We start from the raw sequence: 18958 nt of genomic DNA, 5'->3' as shown, positions 1-18958 counted from the left end.
ATTGTACATTAAATACTTGTATGCAAATGTCTAAATTCATAAAATTGGAAATAAAAAGACATGCCAGTGAAATTTAGAAAACCATTATGATTATTAGAGACTCAATATTCCATTAGATTAGAAAATCTTAAATGTGATTGTATATGACTTACCAAAATTAAGCCATGAGAATATAACCAGATCTGTAATACAAAGAGATTGAAACAGTAATAAAAATTATTCGAACTAAAAATGTTCAGGCCTAGATTGCTATCACTGCTGACTTCTAGACCATTACAGTTTCTCAAACTATTCAATAAATTAGAAAGGAAAGGAATGCTTCTAAACTCCATTTACAAAGCCAGTATTACTCTGATACTAAATAAGATAAAAGATCTCACAAGGAAAATTACAGATCATTTTTTCTGATGAAGATAGATATAAAATTTCTTCATAAAATACTTGCAAACTCAATTTAATAACACATCAAAAATTTTATTCATCACAGTCATATTGACTTAGATTCTGGGATGGTTCACACGAACAAAACAATAAATATAATACAGAAAATAAATGGACTCTCACCCAAGTACTAACCAGGAGTGACTTCGCTTAGCTTCTGAGATGGATGATTTCCGGCCAACTCATTGTGAACCATGTAAGCTACAACAGTGACCAGCCTGTTACAGCATTCTCACTGATGCCACAGTGGCACAAACTTTATGAGAGTAACCAACCATATAATTCTGATTGTATTTACTGCCTGCTCCAAAAGATGCAGCCCATACTTGGCCCTGTTTTCTAGGCCAAGAACCTGTAGCTAGTTAGATCTTGGGTCCTATGGGAGAACCCATTGTTATTATTTTGTTTAATGGACATATTAGAAAACAACTCATAATGGCTTTTTGTTGTATCCATAGATTAATGCATCTCCCAACCCCAAAATGAGAAACTTGTTTTGTTAGTACAAGTGATTAATACAGATCCCTACAACTGGTTAAGTATCTATACTGTGAAATGCTCAGCCCCAAGTCAGACTTCTATATCACGTAACCTCTTCCCATGAGCTCAAAATTTGTTGTGGAATAGGTGGAGAAAAGATTGTAAGAGCCAAAGATGGTTGATGACTTCAAGGAAATAACAAGGCACTTATTAGACATATTAACTCAACAGTGGCTATGACAGCATGCACAAAATTTATGTAAGCTCAAGCCAGACATTGAGAGGGACCATAAGCACGAAGTCTCATTCCTAGCTAAGGGGTACTTGGCAATTGATGGCTTCTGGGAAAGAGAATGTCAGTTTTCTTTGAGTATGTAGCCCTTGGTAGGTCAGTTGTGCTCTGGGGCTGGGGGTGACCAGACATGAGCAAATTGGATTCAAATGGACTGAGAAAAGAAGACACAAAGTTGGGTGGGTAGGTAACTGATCTGGGAGGAGTTGGAGGAGAGGTGATGGTCAAAATGCATTATTTGAAGGTCTTAAAGAACAGATACTAAGTGAGAAAAACAGAAAAAACAATGGACTCAAGGACAAAAATCACAAGATTATTTTATCAGTAGATACAGAAAAGGCTTTTTGATAAAACCCAGTATCTCTTGGTGATAAAAGCCCAGAAGAGACTAGGAATAGAATGAACATATCTGAACATAAAGACTATATATGGCAAACCTGGAGCCAGAATCATATTAAATGGGGGACAATTCAAATCAGGAACAATACAAATGTATCTGCTTTGCCTACTTTTATTCAACACACAGTGCAGGTCTTAGCTAGGGTGGTAAGATAGAAGAATGAAATAAAGTGAGACAAACAGGAAAAGAAGTCAAATACCCTTTGCTCACAGTCCAAAGCTGCAGTACATGGGGTGGGGGACATCACAGTGAGAAACTGTGGCAGCTGAGCACATCGAACCTATGCTGAAGACATCGCACCTATATTCAAGAGGCAGAGAGCAGGTCTGGAAGATGACTCTGTAGGTAAAGGTGCTTGCTGCCAAGCTTGATACCCTGACAGCCCCCAGGAACCAAGTGGTTGTAGGAGAGAATTGAGCCTGCAAAGTTGTCCTCTGACTGAACCAGATATGTGCCATTTCACTTAGGTTTGCTGGCAAGACAGCTTGCTGTTGGGGTCCACCTTTCTCTGTCTCCCAGGGGATGTAGACACTCACAGACATGCTTGGCATTTGACGTGGATGCTGTCTTTGTTCTCATACAGCAAGATTCCTACCCAGAGAGGCATCTCCCAGCCCCAGCCTTCTATCCTACCTTGTCAGGATTGGCTGTGCCAATTTGCTCAGATTACCATATCATCTTCCTTCATTTGCCCTGAAGTTGTTGTATATTTAGGTACCATTTTCATGCACCACTGATTGTATTTCTTTGTAACTTCTACCTCTTTGTCTTATGTGTCTTGAGACTGGGGACTAGGCATCTGGTCAGCCAGAACCTGTGCATCTTATTTCCTAGATGGCTCCTTTTCCATTTTATTAATTGTTTAAGAGAAATCCTGTAACTCGTTGACACATGTTAGAATAATTAGCCAGTTTTGACTTTAAATTTACTTTTTAAAAAATGTCTTTATAGGTTGGAATTCGAGGAACTAATATAGTTGTGCTTGGGGTGGAAAAGAAGTCAGTGGCCAAGCTTCAAGATGAGAGGACAGTGAGGAAAATCTGTGCCCTTGATGATCATGTCTGCATGGCGTTTGCAGGTGTGTACAGACTCTCGCTGGTATGTATGATGCTTATGGAGGAGAGTGGGGCAGCACAGTCACCCTATTGCTAAAGGTTTCCTTCATTTACTTCTTAACTACAAAATGTCACCTATATTTAAAAAGCCACAGCTCTAAAAACTGAAAAATTTTAAATAATAATCTTTGATAGTAAAGCATAAATGTTAAAGATAGATTTCTCTTTGCATGTAATTTATAGAACTAATTATTTATAGAATTTATATAATTTTTAAAAGATTTTATTTACTTTTATTTGTATTCTATGTATACATGTGTGGGTTTCTGATGCCTGTGGAGGCCAGAAGAGGGTGTCAGATACCCTCCAGTGGAGATGTGAGCTGTGTGATGTGGATGCAGGTAACTGAACTTGGACTTGTGCAAGAGGAGTCGGACTTAATTGGTGAGGCATCTCTGCAACCCCAGTTAGAGAGGGGTGAGAGGAGGAAGAGAGGGAGAGAGAGAAGAAGGGAGGAAAGGAAGGAGGGAGGGAAGGAGGGAGGGAAGGAGATATCTGTGTGTGATGTGATACAGATGTGCTAAGTCTCAACTTTCTAAACTGTGTGCTATGACCAAACTAAATGTGAGATTGGAGAAAATTAACAGTAGTAAAATGTTAGAACATGACAACCAAAACTTAATTGACAAACAGATATGAATCAGAGCTGCCTTTGAACATGCTCACCTGGGTTGCATGGAGCAACTCTCCAGACTTGGGTGTGAACATGTGCATTTTGCACTGTGCATGCCACTAACACACACCACCTACATTTATGTCTGAAGCACCTGAGCGCGCGCGTACACACACACACACACACACACACACACACACACACACACACACGTATTACATACACATACATATATGTATACACACATACACACAATATATACGCAAGAGTTGCAGTGTCTTTACCTATATGCAAAACTTTTAACTTTTGTGGCAGTACAATGGCTTCATTGTGGGAGACAAAGACAATATTTTCTACTACCATTCCTCAAAATATATCAAATTGGTGTACCTTTGAATTATATGTGTTAAAATGTTTGATCTTAAGAGTTCTCTGAAATGTTGACTTGAGTTTCACACACAAACACACAAAAAAAAAAATCAGTGAATTTGATTTAGGATGTGTGTTGGTTTAGATAAGAATGGCCCCAATGGGCTCATAGATTTGAATGCTTGGTCTTCAGGGAGTGGCACTGGTTGAGGATTAGGAGATGTGGCCTTGTTGGAGGAAGTGTGTCACTGGGGATGGCCTTTAGGGTTTCAGATGCTCAAGCCAGGCCCGGTGTCTCACTCTTCCTGGTGCCTGTGGATCTGGGTGTAGAACTCTCAGGTACTTCTCCACACCACGTCCGCCTGCACAGCACCATCTCAGCCGTGATGATAATCAACCGAGCCTCTGGAGCTGTAAGCAAGTTCCCAATGTAAATCCTGTTTTATAAGAGTTTCTGTGGTCATGGTGTCTCTTCACAGCAATAGAATACTGCCTTAAGACAGTGCAGAATTTCCAATTATTTCTAAAATTACTTTAAATATGCCTGTCATTTTGTTCTATGTATTTATATGAAGTTGAATTCTAAGCATTGGTGGTTATAAAATCAAAGTATTGATCAACTCTGAAAAGGGCTGAAGCTGCTCAATGGCCAACTATACCAATTATTCAGCCAAGATTTAATTGTTTATGTGAAAATAAACAGAACAACTATCTCTGTAGTATGCAAATTTACTTTTTTAATGATAAAATTACCTGCATACTGAACAATTATTGTCAGAAAATAATTGGTTTGTACTTGTTTTATATATCAATACATCTAGGTCATATAACAATTTCTCTGGTCAAAAGGAGTCATGAGTATATAAGGTTTTAAGAAGCCCTATGCCTTGCAAACACTCAGCCATTGAACTACTACCCTCAGCCCCAGAATTTTGTTGGGGTGTGGGTGTGTATATAGATGCGTGTGAGCTTGCCTATCGTTGTACATGCACATGTATTATCATGCACGTGGAAGCCAGAGGTTGTTGTTGGATAAGCTTCCTTTATTGCTTCTTTACTACATCTTTTATGAAAGTCTTTGATATCAGAACTCAGGAAGCAGAGGCATCTCTGTAAGCTAGAGGCCAGCCTGCTCTAGTGAGTTCCAGGCAGCCAGGGCTCTGGGGATCAGTATGTCCCTTGCTTCCTCCATCATTAGGGTTACAGGGATGGCTGCCCATGCTGGCTTTTATATTGGGGGGGGGGGGGCTAACTTTATTCTAAAGGTACTTGCAGCTGAATCATTTCCCGGCCTGTAGTATTTTGTAAATTTTACAGAGTCATATGAAATTTCTAAGAAACACAGAGGAGTCTTTTACATTTACCCTTAGTGATGCCATCTTTAAAACTATTTGTGTAAGCCAACATCAACTTGCTGAGATTTCAGCAGCTTTCTCTGCATCTGTTTACATGTATATGTGATGTGTGTAATGAGTAGTGATGAGAATGTACACCTTTGTTAATAGCTCAGCCGCTAAAGGATATTTGGGCCATTTCCAGTTGTCATACATTACAAATGAAGTATGGACATTTATGGACAGTGTCTGTGGGAAGAGGCTTCATGATCTGCTGAGTCGTTTGGATGTGCTTAGCTCACATGTAGATTCACACTGTTCCACTGTTCTCACGGCACAACTGCTTCGTCCCCTCAGCCTAACTCATGCCAGTCCCTTCCCTTCTAACCAGCTGGCCACTAGTCAAGTCTGTTTTTATGACTTTGTTATGTTTGAATCTTATATGATGCACAAATTGGACCTTTGCTGGTGGCCCTTGTTCATTCTCTGTGATTCCTCTGCAGTTCCCCCTGGTTGCTGGAAGCATTAGAAGCTGCTTTCCCTTTCATTGTTGGGTAGAGTTGCATGGTATGAATGTGCCGCTGCTATTAACAGGTTGCCTGCTTATCTTTGGGCCCTTCTAGTTGTTGCTTTTTACAGGTAAAGTGTGAATATCTTGGGGTAGGTGTTTTGGGGAATATGCGGTTTTATTTCTGTGGAATAGATACCATATAATTGCTGGCTGTGTGGTAACACATCTTTAGTGTTATATCAGTGCCAGATTGTAAAAGTGGCTGTGTTGTCCCTACTGTCACAGTAGCATTTGGTTTGTAGGGACTGTTTTTTTTGTTTTTTTTTATCATTCTTTTGTATATGTGCAATTTCTGATTGTGGATTAAACTTTATTTCCTCAAGGCTGATAGCTCTGAGCATACTTTCTTGTGAATATTTGCCTTTTTACATTGATTGAGAGATGTTGCTGCATCCTGCATGGCTTGGTACCTTAACCTGCCTGAAGGTAGCAAGGGTATGAAGAAAGGACAGACTCACAGACACATGTACATGCCAAGTACAGGTGGGCTATGTGATGTAGCCACACTGACTGATTCACCACCCTGGAACCTCAGCACATGTGTTGTATACAGCACACGGGGAGGAGCTAACTGCTCTTGGTAGAAGGTGTCTCTAGGAGAATAGTCTCAAGCTGTGAATATCTGGGAGAAGTGCAGTCGTTAGTCCTGCGCACACTGCCACTTGAGTACACTGTCAACATCTGTACTTGCACCAGAGGAAGACTTTGTGATCACTCTGAGTCTGACCCTGGAGGAAGGCTTTGCCAATTTTCATGGGTCTAGGGCATTGATCCTTGACCTAGCCACATGTAATCAATATACCCCCACTCAGGACTTCCGGTTTCTCTCCACACATTCACCCAAGGCCTCCTCAGCTCCCACAACATGGCTCATCATTTTTTATTTTGCTTAGTTTCTGATTGTTTTTTAAACAGGGATTTTATATTAACCCTTAAAACACCCATTCAGCAAAAGAAGGTCCTTTATCATTCTATGCCTTATTGTCACAAAACAATTCTTGACAAATCTAAAAGATGAAATCATATTTAGTATCTTTCTGCTCGAAAAGGAATGAAACCAGAAATCAATAGCGGAAGGCAAACTTAAAATGCACAAATATATTTCAATTAAACAATATAATTCTAAACTGCCATGGATAAGAATAAATCAATAGCTACTATAAGTGAAATTAGTAAATATTTTGAGAGAAATAAAAAATGAGACTCAATGGTGTCAAAAGTTATGGATTTAATTAAGCCGTTGCTAAGAGGAAAGAGAAGTAAACACATAAGGAGTCTTTACCCTGCAGCGACTGCACTGAAAACACAGACCAGAGTGACTCCAAAGGCAACATCACACCATCACATGGCGATAAACAGAACAGAAAGATAATAGAAAACTACAGCAAGAATTTGTTTTTGAAAAGGTGAGCAAAATTAAGAAACTATGTGTATTGGCTAAATAAAACCATTTCTCAAGTAAAATGAGAAATGAAATCTGGGGTCATTGCTGCCCCTTGCACAGAAATACAAAAGATTTAGGAGTATATGTATACCATTGCATTTTGACAACATTCCTGAAGTGCACAGACTACCTGGTCCTTCCTTCAGTCAGTCAGGAGCTCAGCAGGTGTCTGAGATGATGACTCCATTTCCACACTAACAGGACATGAACACCAAAGGGAAAGCTGGACAGTTACATCAACTGAATCAAAAAAAATGTACATCCGGTATCATTCAGTACTCTTCCTTGGTTAAAAAGAAACACAACAAATTAGAAGTTTACCTCAGCACAATTAAAGTACATGTGAATAACTCACAGCTGATGTATTGATTCATGATAAACAATTGAAACTTCACGTCTGTAATCTCAACAGACAAGGATACCAGCTTTGTCACTTCATGTTCTGTCCAGAGTAATTAGTCAAGGGAAAGACATAAAACACCCCAACTGTCAAAGAAAGATAGGAAAATAATCTCTGATCACAGGTACCCTAATCTTACATGTAGAAAGAAAATCCTGTAGATTCTACAAAGAATTGTTGGACATACGAAATGGAAATGGTGTCTGGAATGAGATAGCAGATTAGAAACTGTCTCTGTCACCCAGGAGTGAACATAGTCTGAGCTGTAAATGGCTTTATTCAGAGAAGAGAACTGAGGAACACTAGGCATCGGAAAAAGATACTAATGAGCAAAGAGCCACAGGGAGTACGCAGGGGTGTAGGGAAGCCACCTGCAGTCACAAGCAAGTCACACAGTCCTGGGGAAACAGAACAAGCACGCTAGTGGAAGGATTTGATATGGCCCTGACACCTTTAGCTTGCCAACACCAAAGTCACCATTGAGTTTGCCATGCTTGTGTGACAGGCACCCGCTGAGCCATCACCCACATATTTTTGATGTGTTTCTCTGGTTGTGGGTCATGATCACATTATAAAGAGGACAGACTCTCAAGTAGCCTATCTGAACTATTTCTAGCTGCCAAACCTTTAAGCCCCCACCCCCCGGGGGGGTTAGGCCATCTCTTGCTTGTGACAGATAAAGAGCAATGACTGAGAAGTGCCTGATGTTTTGAGTGGATGTGGTTTTGAGTACAATATAGTATCAACTGAGGAGTGAAGGGTCTGGAGAGATGGCTCAGCAGTAAAACTTTTGCAGAGACTTGCGCTTGTTCCCAGAAACTGTGCAGAAGTCAGCTCACAGCTGCTTTTAAGTCCAGCTCCAGAGCATCCAATACCCCTTTCTCCTTCTTCGAACAGTTTCATTTATATCAGAGCGTGTGTGTGAGTGTGTGTGTGTGTGTGTGTGTGTGTGTGTGTGTGAGTGTGTGTGTGTGTGTGTGCGTGTGTGTGTATGCACACACATAGACATGCTGAGAATTAATCTTGACTTGTTTGGATATTTTAGCTCTGTCAGAGGTCCACCTGTCTTAACATCTTTGATTTCCTAAATTTTCATTTTGACAAAAAATTGAGAATTGATACATTGCAGTTCCTCAAACATACTCTGAATACAATGCCTATGTGCTTCAGAGTCTTGTTCTTGCTCTTGTAAGAAAAAATAAAATCCAACTTGTTAATAGTGTTGAAAGCAAACCATTTACTATTTCCTTTACAAATGAGAGAGGGACATGTGAAATTAGTCTTTAAAAGGAAATCAATCACAGTTAAGGCACATGGCATTTTTTAAATCCTTTATGAAGGCATTACTGCAAGCCGAAGGATGCTGTAAGAAAGAACTGAAAACTAAACCTTTTGACAAGGAAAATATATATTGAGACATGTATAGACTTCAGAGTTTGATTGGTTTTGCAGGTCTGACAGCTGATGCTAGAGTGGTGATCAGCAGAGCCCGGGTGGAGTGCCAGAGCCACAAGCTCACAGTGGAGGACCCCGTCACCGTAGAGTATATAACTCGCTTCATAGCCACTCTAAAGCAGGTGAGCTGACACTCTGAGCGCTATCATTGGTCCTGTCTTAGAAATCCGCAGGGGCTCCAAGCCCTTAGTCCACAGCATGCCTTAGGTTCCTTATTCATTTGCAGAATTACCTCATGCACTTATTTGGGTAAAGTGGTTTTGCATCACCAGAAATCAAGATGAGTTTCAGTTCTTGGAATTATAATTTTTTTAGAGAATGTCAGATTTTCAAAGGAAAATTTTAACCTTCTGTAGACTCAACAATATCATTCCTTAAAGTTTTTCAAAGAAATATCCATTACTTCACCTGCAAACCAGAGTCCACCTGATCGGTTTAGATATGCTCTCTTCTGAATCCACACATGCCCTGCCATTGAATGCGGAAAGGAGCAGAGGCACGCAGGCTGGGTGCTCACGTGCCGCACGTGTACTTGGCTATTGTCTCCAACTGTGGTGTTAGAATCTGTGACCACTCTGGTGGTTGTTTGACAGTGGCGTCGCTTCAGCTTTTTTGTTCTCCTCCTCCCTGATACCCAACAACATTATTTTCGTTTGATCGTTGCTTGTTCTTTTTTAAAACTGTATTATTAAATTAAGTTTTAAGTAAGGGGTTACTAGATTGAAGATTAGAAGTGACTTTAAGGATCTTGTTATATGTGCCAAACAGCTTTCTAGAAGGATTGATCCCTCTTGTATTGTGCAACCAGCTATCCCAGGGGGCTCATGAATGCTGGTTTTCATTTTTTTCTTGTGTTTCCTAATTAATGACTTGGAATTTTCCCACATGCTGGCTCACTCTTTTCATTTCTACTTGAGCAAATTGTCCTTCAGCAAGAATGTTGAGGGGTTTTTTTGTTGTTGTTTTTTCTTACCTGACCTCCTCGAATAAGATGCTCAGTGTAGAGTTTTGTGTTGATTATGTTCTCCTTTAAAAATATTTTTAATCTTTTTTTTAAACATTTATTTATATATAGTGTTCTGCATGCATTTATGCCTGCACTCCAGAAGAGGGCACCAGATCTCATCATTGACGGTGTGAGGCACCACATGGTTGCTGGGAATTGAACTCAGAACCTCTGGAAGAGCAACCACTGCTCTTACCCGCTGAGCCATCTCTCCAGGCCCTGAATGGACATTTTAATTACATATTTATTCTGGGTTCAGTGACATGTGTCAGTACACATATGAGTACAAGCTGAGGGAGTTGGTTCTCTTCTAGCAGGGGGATCCTGGTGACAAAACTCAGCTCAGGCTTGGCAGCAAGTGCTTTACCCACTCAGCTGTCGTACCAGGCCTACATTACTCTCTTCAAATCTGTTTCTGAATGTAAAAATATTCCAGGAAGTATATATTTTATATTGAACAAATGTAGCCATGTCTATCCTATATTCTTGTCCTCCCTCTCCCACCCCCACCCCCTAAAACTTACTCCTCCGCTGCTCTGTGGTTTCACTTCATGTGTACATACATGACATGTCATTTGTACATAGTTGATTTTATGTGTTTATATAAAGTACAGGAACCCAAAAAAGGAGAAAATATATATTTTTCTCTTTGACACTGGTATAATTCACTTAATAGGACTGTTTTCAGTTCCATTCATTAACCTACAACAGAGTAACTTAGTTCTTCTTTGTGGTTAAAACACTCTGGTGTGTGTATACCATCTGTGCACACCATATTTCCTTAAGCCGCCCCTCTGTTAACAAGCAATTTGTCAAGAGTAGATCTGCAAAAGCTGTAACTTAAAGATGGAATCCTGGCTTTCCTCTATCTTACTGCCTTTGGGAAGCTATTGAGTTTGCTTTCTTTCCATGAGCACGGGTGTTAGAATGCCACCAGCTTTGCTGACTTGAGCCTCTCGTTGCTTTGGCAGGGAAGATACCCTGGTTCTATGTGGAGATTTTTATAGGTGCTTCATAAATCCAAATACTAAAGTTCTGAAACGAACAATGTACATCAAGTCACTGGTTTTGGTTTTTTAAAGCTTGTTGCTTCATTTTTAGAAGAAATTCCAAAATTTTTGTATTGTTACTTTGATATTTTGTTTCAATTTTCCCAGTTGTTAGAAAGGAATCTAACAAAAAAGCAAGACACAGAACAACACACAGGCAAGGTTCTTATGTGTGGCTTTTAAAGTTGCTTCTGGAGAAATTGAAGCCCTGTGAATAGACTGTGGAAGCACAGTTTTAAGTCTGTGACTGGAAGATAGCCAGGGGAGGCCTGTGCCCCAAGCCAGAGAAGGTTCATGTGGACCTTACAGGCTTAACTTGCTTGTATTACCTTTTTACGAAAATGTAAAGACTGAAAAGTAAAGTAAGAAGGTCTTTCTTCTAAAACAATAGCTACTACATCTACTTCATACCTCAGTGTGAACTAGAATATTAGACAGTACACAGGAATTAAACATAACCCGTATTTTAAAAGACGAATTTATGTTCTTAGCTTAGTAGTTTGTACAAACATTACTAGTAAAGCATGGCATAATAAGCTTGAAAAATGAGAAAACAGATCCCATATGCAAATAAGACTGAAAGAAGCCACTAAAAAGCTGTTTCAAACTACAGAATTATACAGAGCTACATCCAGCCGCGTAGTTAAGTAAAGTTACCTATGTATTCAGTCCTTAGCCTTCTGTCAGGGCTGCCTCTTCATATGACCCGTCTCAGTTAGAACGCCACTCCTTGGTGCACAAATCCAGAAAGTTCCCAGACACAAAAGTAATAAGAAAAATATAATTGGTTTCAGTGTTGCATTGTCTGTAGGGGAAATGTGTGCTTTTCTTCAAGAGAAACAAAAGATCCCTTTTCTTGGGACAGAAGGAGATGACACAGTACAGTGAACAGAGAATATTTGGTAGCAATATTATCAAGTAGGAGTAGCCCCAAATAGTAGCTACAGTGTTCCTATAGACAAACAAGGGTGTGCCTTCAAAGCACAGCTTATTAACACAGCTTCTCTGACAAGCAAAACAAATGCCCAGACCTCCACTGGGTCAAAGAGATTTCATACTCTTAGTTGTGGTTCTTTTGTTGTGAAGAAACATCATGGCCATGACAGCTCTTATAAAAGAAAGCATTTAATTGGTCCTGCTTACAGTTTCAGAGAGTTTTCATCATGATGGGAAGCATGGTGGCACACAGACAGCCATGGTGCTGGAGGGGAGCCGAGAGTCTGCATCTGGATCCACAAACAGCAGGAAGAGAGAGACACTGAGCATGGCTTGAGCTTTTGAATACCCCAAAGCCACCCCAGTAGTAACACACTTCCTCCAACAAGGCCACACCTACTAGTTACTAGTCACTCCTTGGTGACTAAGCATTCACGTACAGGAGCTTCAGGGGCCATTCTTATCCAGGCCACCACACATCTGTGCATACTTGGGCTGAAGAATGAAGTCCATTTGACATGAAAACAGAGGAGGGAAGGAAAACACCAGCAAAAGGTGGGTAGGGAAGTGGGGGGACCGAGGAGGAAGGCATGACTGAGTACAAAACTGATATGGTAACCTAAAATTTTATTTAGAAATGGGAAATAACACAAGTGGAACAGGAATCTTTTAAGAAAAAAATATCATCTATTAGCAAATTTGTGATTATACTTTACAGATTATACACATTGATTTACTTAAAATGTCATTATGAATTAAAAATAGTCAAGAAACACTAAAAAAATGTATACAATAAAATTAGAAAAGTAGGGCCCGGAGGGTTGGCTCAGTGGTAAAGAGCATTTCCTGCTCTTCCAGAGGTCCAGAGGTTGGGTCCTAATAGCTCATCACCCCTGTAACTCCAGCTCCAGGAATCCCTGTGCGCATATCCACACACCCACATGAAGACACACGTACGCATAATTAAAAATATTGGGAAGGTTTTAAAAAATAATCAGGAGAGTAAATAATTCTGATGGCAATGCTTAGTTTCTAAAATTTTATTTGATGTGATAGTTTTTGTGGTGGTTTGACTAAGAATGGTCCCAATAGACTCAAATATTTGAATGCTTAGTGACCAAGGAGTGACCCTATTTGAAAGGATGATAACAGTTAAGAGTTGTGGCCTTGTTGGAATAGGTGTGTCATGAGGGGGTAGGCTTTGAGGTTTCAAAAGCCCATGCCAGGCCCAGTCTCTCTTACCTGTTAGCTACTTCTCCAGAATGTCTTCTGTCTGTTGCCATGCTCCCTGCCATGATGATACTGGACTAATAAATCTCTGAAACAGTAAGCAAGCCTCCAATTAAATGTTTTCTTTTATAAAAGTTGCCTTAGTCATGGTGTCTCATCACAGCAATAAAATAGTAACTAAGACTGTTATAGTAAAAATAAATTTTATTTTTTAGAAATATACCCAGAGCAATGGACGAAGGCCTTTTGGTATTTCAGCCTTAATTGTAGGCTTTGATGATGATGGTATCCCAAGATTGTATCAGACAGATCCCTCCGGTACTTATCATGCTTGGAAAGTGAGTAATGAATTTATTCATTTTTTATAGAAGTTGTCAGATAAATGCATTAATTTATTGCAGAATTTGTAATAAATGCAAATGCTTTATTGCTTTCAAGGACATGACAGAATTATGTTGCATTAAAATATTGACAGTGACACAGACTATAGATTATAGTCATTTAGCTCTTCAGAAATGATGGTTTAGGATTGTGAAAAGACCTTGGTTTAAGCCAGCCCTGTTGGTGCATACCTATAATCCCAGGTTTTAGGAAGCTGGGTCCACAAAATTGCTGGGAGTTCAAGGACAACCAGGGTTACATAGTGAGTTTCAGGTCAGCCTGATGCCTTGTCTCAGAAAACAAAACAAAATAAACCCGATGAATTAACCCCACCTTAATGTTTGAGGTCTAATAACATTTTTATGCATGCATATCATTGGACTCCATTCATAGTTGTTCATCCATTACCCTCCCTGTTTCATACTACCCCTGCCTACTTTCATGTGTTTTGTGAGGAGAAAGTGTAATATTTGTCTTTCTGAGTCTGTTTTCCACAGAGAAATATTTCATTTGTTCCACTTATATGGATGGATGTTTTGTCTGAATGCTGCATGTCCAGTGCTCTCAGAGGTCAGAAAAGGGGATCAGATCGTCTGGCCCTGGTGTAAGCCTTTCATGTGTGTGTGCTCTTAACTGCTGATCTATGTATCCAATCCCATGTCCTCTCTTCTAGGAGAGTCAGAGAGCCATAAACTCCAATACATACTATGTGTTAGTATATAGAAATAATCTTCATATAATAAGTGGAATTCTTTTTCGGTGTAAGTTATTCTTGTTTCAGAATACTGCCACCTTCTTTAATGGTTTGCTCAAAGGAAATGCAAATGCCCAGGACCCAGAGAAACTTAGTAACAGTTTCCAGCAGTGAATTTTCATAAACTACCTTGTATAAGCATAAGGCTACAGCTCCAGAGAGTAGTAAAAGTGATTTTAACTTCATTATTAAAGTTAAGTATTCAAGCTTTAAGTAATTCCACATTGAGTTATTTTTACAAGTACTAAAAGCCAAAGAAATTAATGGTGGAAACACCACCATGGTCTTTATTAACTGTATAGAGTCAACAGTTTGGCTGAGGGCTGAGGCTGTACCTCACATGGCAGATTGTTTGCCTAGCATGCATGAAGCACTGGGTTTGAGTCCCAGGAGCAGTTATCCAGCAGATGAGTGCAGGAAGATCCGAAATCCAGGCTCACGGTCAGCTCCATGGTAAGCTCAAGGCCAGGTTGGGTGACACATGAAATATGGTCTCCAAGGGGAAAAAGAAGTTGATTTGAACTAATCATACTAGCAAGCTACTGTTTCTTAATTCAGAGGCCAAAAGCAGCAGATTATAATCTTGCAACCAACATAAGGGTGCTTCTCACAGCTGTCTTTAATCTGCCTAGGGAAGCTAGGAGTCAGAAGCTATGGATTTGCCCTTGAAAAGTATTAGTATTTCATCCTGCCAATTAGAAATGCTATGACCTGTACTATCTTTTTAAATGTTATTACACGTATTTATTTGTATGTGTGTGGAGTAAACGTGTGGAGGTTGCAGACCACCTGCAGTAGTCAGGTCTCTTCTTCTGTCTTCTGGATCCTAAGGAGCCAACTGAGGTTCTTCAGGGTCGGCAGCCCTGCCCTGCAGAGCCAGCTCGGTGCCTTACTTGCTTTCTATGTCTTCCAGTCATTGCCTTAAGCAGATCTAATAATTTTATGGTAAGTCTTGAAATATATTTTAAGCTTGCTATCTTCAGGTTGCAGTTATCTTTACAACATTACTATCCATTCTAATGTAGTTCTAAATTTGCATAAATGGTTCTCTATTTAGTTTGTCTAATGCCTGAAGGCATCCGGAAAAGGAGCTTTGTTTTGTTGCCCATTACTTAGGAAAATGAAAGAATTTTCAAATATTTTGAAACTTCACCAGTGACGTGGATTTGAAGAATGCTCTGCTCTGCTGTCTGCCAAAGTTAAATGGCAGTCTCAGCTCTAGTCTAGTGAGACCATGTTCTCTGTAGGAACATCTTCCACACACATGGGAACTTACAGACTGTGCTCAGTATCAAATAAGACTTTATTTAGATTTATTCGAGTGGTTTAGATACTGTAGTCCAGCTAGTGAAAGAGTGGCTGTCTACCAATGGAAAGTCCAAGAATTCAGTTCAGTCTCTAAGGCTGGATGTCTCAGCTAGTCTTCAGTACACACCAGAATCCTGAGGAAGCAGGCTCTACTACCAGTAAAGGGGTGGACTTGCCAACAAGAGTGAGGTCAAGCAACCATCACACGAGCTTCCTTCTTCCATGTTTTATATAGACTGCCACCAAAAAGTGTGACCCAGGTTAAAGTGGATCTTCCCATTTCAAATGATTTAATTAAGAAAAATCTCTTGCCAGGTGAGTTGGTCTACAAAGTTCCAGGACACTCAGAGATACACAGATAAACTCTGTCTTGAGAAACAAAAAACAAACAAACAAAATCCCTTACAGATACCAGCCACTTGCGTTTTAGTTAATTCTGGATATAGTCAAGTTGACAAAAATAGCTATCACAGTGGCTAAAATGATATACATGCTTCCCAACTGATGCTTGGGTAAGGAGATAGTTTACCTTTGAAGTATTTAATACCACTGGGTGTAACCTGAGTCTAATAAGAAAGGAACAATCAGATATGTTCAGAACATGAAATAGTCTCTTGCTATTGAAAGACAGAAGAAACACAAGAAGACCTTTTTAATGTAAATGAATCAAAACAAACAAATGTGAACCATAATTGTTGAGTATATCTGGATGGGGAAAATAAACTCAAAGAATATTTTAGAGGTGCAGAGATATTTATATGTGGACTTATATTAGATAACACTGTGACGTTTTCTGGATGTGGTAAGTATAATGTAGTCAAACAAGACGACATGGGGCTGGTGAGACAGCTCAGGAGGTAAGGATGCTTGGCCAGGTCTCTTGACTTCAATTCCCAGGACCCACCTGATGGATGAAAACCAACTTCTTCACATTGTCCTCTGACCTCCACCCACAAACACAGCTCATACCCACAAAATAAATAAATGAACGTAATATGGTATCTATAATACTGAAATTGTGTGTGTGTGTGTGTGTGTGTGTGTGTGTGTGTGTGTGTGTAAGTGGAGAAAAGTACAATACATATCTCAGTGTTAGTATCAGCTTTAGAGATAAGGAATATACTGTTAATATTTCATTATATGTTCATAATCCCCCTCCAAAAAAAGCAGGTGATGAGGAAGGCAGTGGCTAGTTTTGTCTTTTTATGATGATAAAGAGGAGCATAGAAATAGAACAGTAGCTAGATGAGACTGGAGGTGCAAGGGGCTCTTCTTCCTTCAACAAGAGGACCAAGGCAGATTTGCCTAGACCTGTTCTGAACACTGGAGGTAGGAGTGCCTTAAACAAACCTGTTACATTCTAGATGTTAGAGAAAGACAAGCCTGTGTGGTGGTATGTTAGGTGAGTTATGGAAGACTCTGTCCAGATGACTTGTTATGAAATATCAAATATTTCCTATATAACAGTTGCTGGGACTTAAAAGTCTAAAGTATTTAGCCAAATCAAATATAAAGAATAAATTACAATTCTCAAAATATGATCAGCAAACCTCTGCTCCAGGAGGTAACTGGTTTTCCTAGACCTCCCCATTAATGCCTTTGTGAGTGTGTACAGTATTTTCTATGTCTTTCCTGGCCAGTGAGATCTGGTAGCCAGACATTCATGATGTCTGATCTCAGGACCATTCCAGTGAGACTGTCAGCTCTCATGGGAATCCAGTATTGAGGTAGATTTCTTTAGCTCAGAAGGTCTCTTTAGATCTACTGTACCTAATAGTACCTTAGCTGGTATCTATGAAACTCCAGAACTACAGGATGATGCTAAGACTCATTATAAGAGATAAGGGTATCTCAGAAGCTTGAGATATAGTATTATAGCTCAAATAATAGGATATAAAACTGTTATACATTTCAAGGTTAGCAGGAAACCCTAGTATCTTGGAATGAAAGGCTGATAATCTAGAAAAGAGAACCAGGATGGGTAGAATGAAAAATAATTCTGAATTTGGTATGAGTCCTTCTGGGTGTGTCCCTTGATGTCTGAAAGTCTGTTGTCTTTCTGCTTGTACATCACCAGTTTGGTCACTGCAAGGAGAGTTTGCCAGCTCTAAATCACCCTGCCAGTTGTCATTTTCAGTGTCCAGCGTGAGTTTTTATCTGGCAAGAGCTGGTGATGCAGGTCCGTGACCTCCACTAACACAGTCCATGTACAGACCTCACGCACAGTGCAGCAGAGGAGTCAAGGAGCCTGGAACTGATGAGTTCCACCATGGTGTCTGGATACAGTGGTAAATCACACTTGCATGGAAGGACCTGCCTCTGTGTCTGGAACATGTGGTCTGAACTTTGTGATTTCATGACACTAGAAGGTATGTTACATGTAAGGAGCTGACTGAGCTGGACAAGTGCTTAGTTAGGGGTTGTTGCTGTGAAGAGACACCATGACAAAGCTGGATAAGGAGCCAAGAGTTCTACATCTTGGTCAGAATGCATTCAGGAGAAGACTGTTCTCCAGGCAGCCAAGAGGAGGGTTAAAGCCCACCCCCACAGTGACACACTTCCTCCAACAAGGCCACATCTCCTAATAGTGCCACTCCCTGTGCCACGCATATTCAAACCACCACATTGTACTCCCTGACCCCCATAGGATTGTTCAAACACATGAGACTATAGGGGCCATACCTAAACATAGAATAATGCAAAATACATTTCACCCAATTTCCAAAGTCTCTATTGTCTATAACAGTGTCAACAGTGTTCCAGTCGCTTAACTGTCAAAAGCAGATCCATACCTCTGACATCACAGGATACACATTACCATTCCAAAACATCACTGTAAGGAAATACTGGACCAAAGCAAGACCAAAAGCCAGCTGAGCAAACCCTAAGCTCTGCTTCTCCGTGTCTGATGTCAAAGTGCTCTTCAGGTCCCCAACTCTTTTCTGCTCTGTTGACTGCAACAAACTTCTCCTAGGCTAGTTCCACTCCAGTAGCAACTTCACTCAGCAAATAACTCACGGCTCTGGCATCTCAAACATCTTGGGGTCTTTAAGGCAACTTCAACTTTACAGCTTCTTGTTCTAGTGCCTGGGATGCACACATGATTTTCAGGGCTCCTCCAAACGGTTTGTGCCACGTCTCCAGCTCTGCCCTCTGTAGCACTCTAGGCTCTGGTTGACTCCACTCCACTGCTGCTGCTGTTACTTGGTGATTATTTCATCGTACTGGAGACTTCCACTGCAGCTAGGTTTCACCCATAGTCCCTCATAGGTTCTCATGATGACAAGCCTCAAATTCTTTGCATGGCCCCTTCAGTGCTAGGCCATCAACTGCAACTGAGACTGTACCTTCACCATTGGCTTCCCTGCCCTCTCACAGTA

At 40.2% G+C, this 18958-nt stretch overlaps 1 protein-coding gene across 1 annotated transcript in view; it reads left to right on the top strand.

Annotated features, from left to right (window-relative positions):
- The window catches only part of Psma8 (proteasome 20S subunit alpha 8), a 51442-nt gene that overhangs the window by 11223 nt on the left and 21261 nt on the right, over window positions 1–18958 (top strand). The window contains exons 2-4 of the mRNA XM_034517949.2: window positions 2565–2691; window positions 8912–9036; window positions 13351–13473. Of these exons, the coding sequence (XP_034373840.1) occupies window positions 2565–2691; window positions 8912–9036; window positions 13351–13473 (375 nt within the window). The remainder of the gene's footprint in view (window positions 1–2564; window positions 2692–8911; window positions 9037–13350; window positions 13474–18958) is intronic.

Source organism: Arvicanthis niloticus, chromosome 14, assembly GCF_011762505.2.
Source record: "Arvicanthis niloticus isolate mArvNil1 chromosome 14, mArvNil1.pat.X, whole genome shotgun sequence".
Classification (NCBI taxonomy): domain Eukaryota; kingdom Metazoa; phylum Chordata; class Mammalia; order Rodentia; family Muridae; genus Arvicanthis; species Arvicanthis niloticus.
The sequence above is the reverse complement of the archived record's forward strand: the minus strand, read 5'-3'. Positions and strand labels throughout refer to the sequence as shown.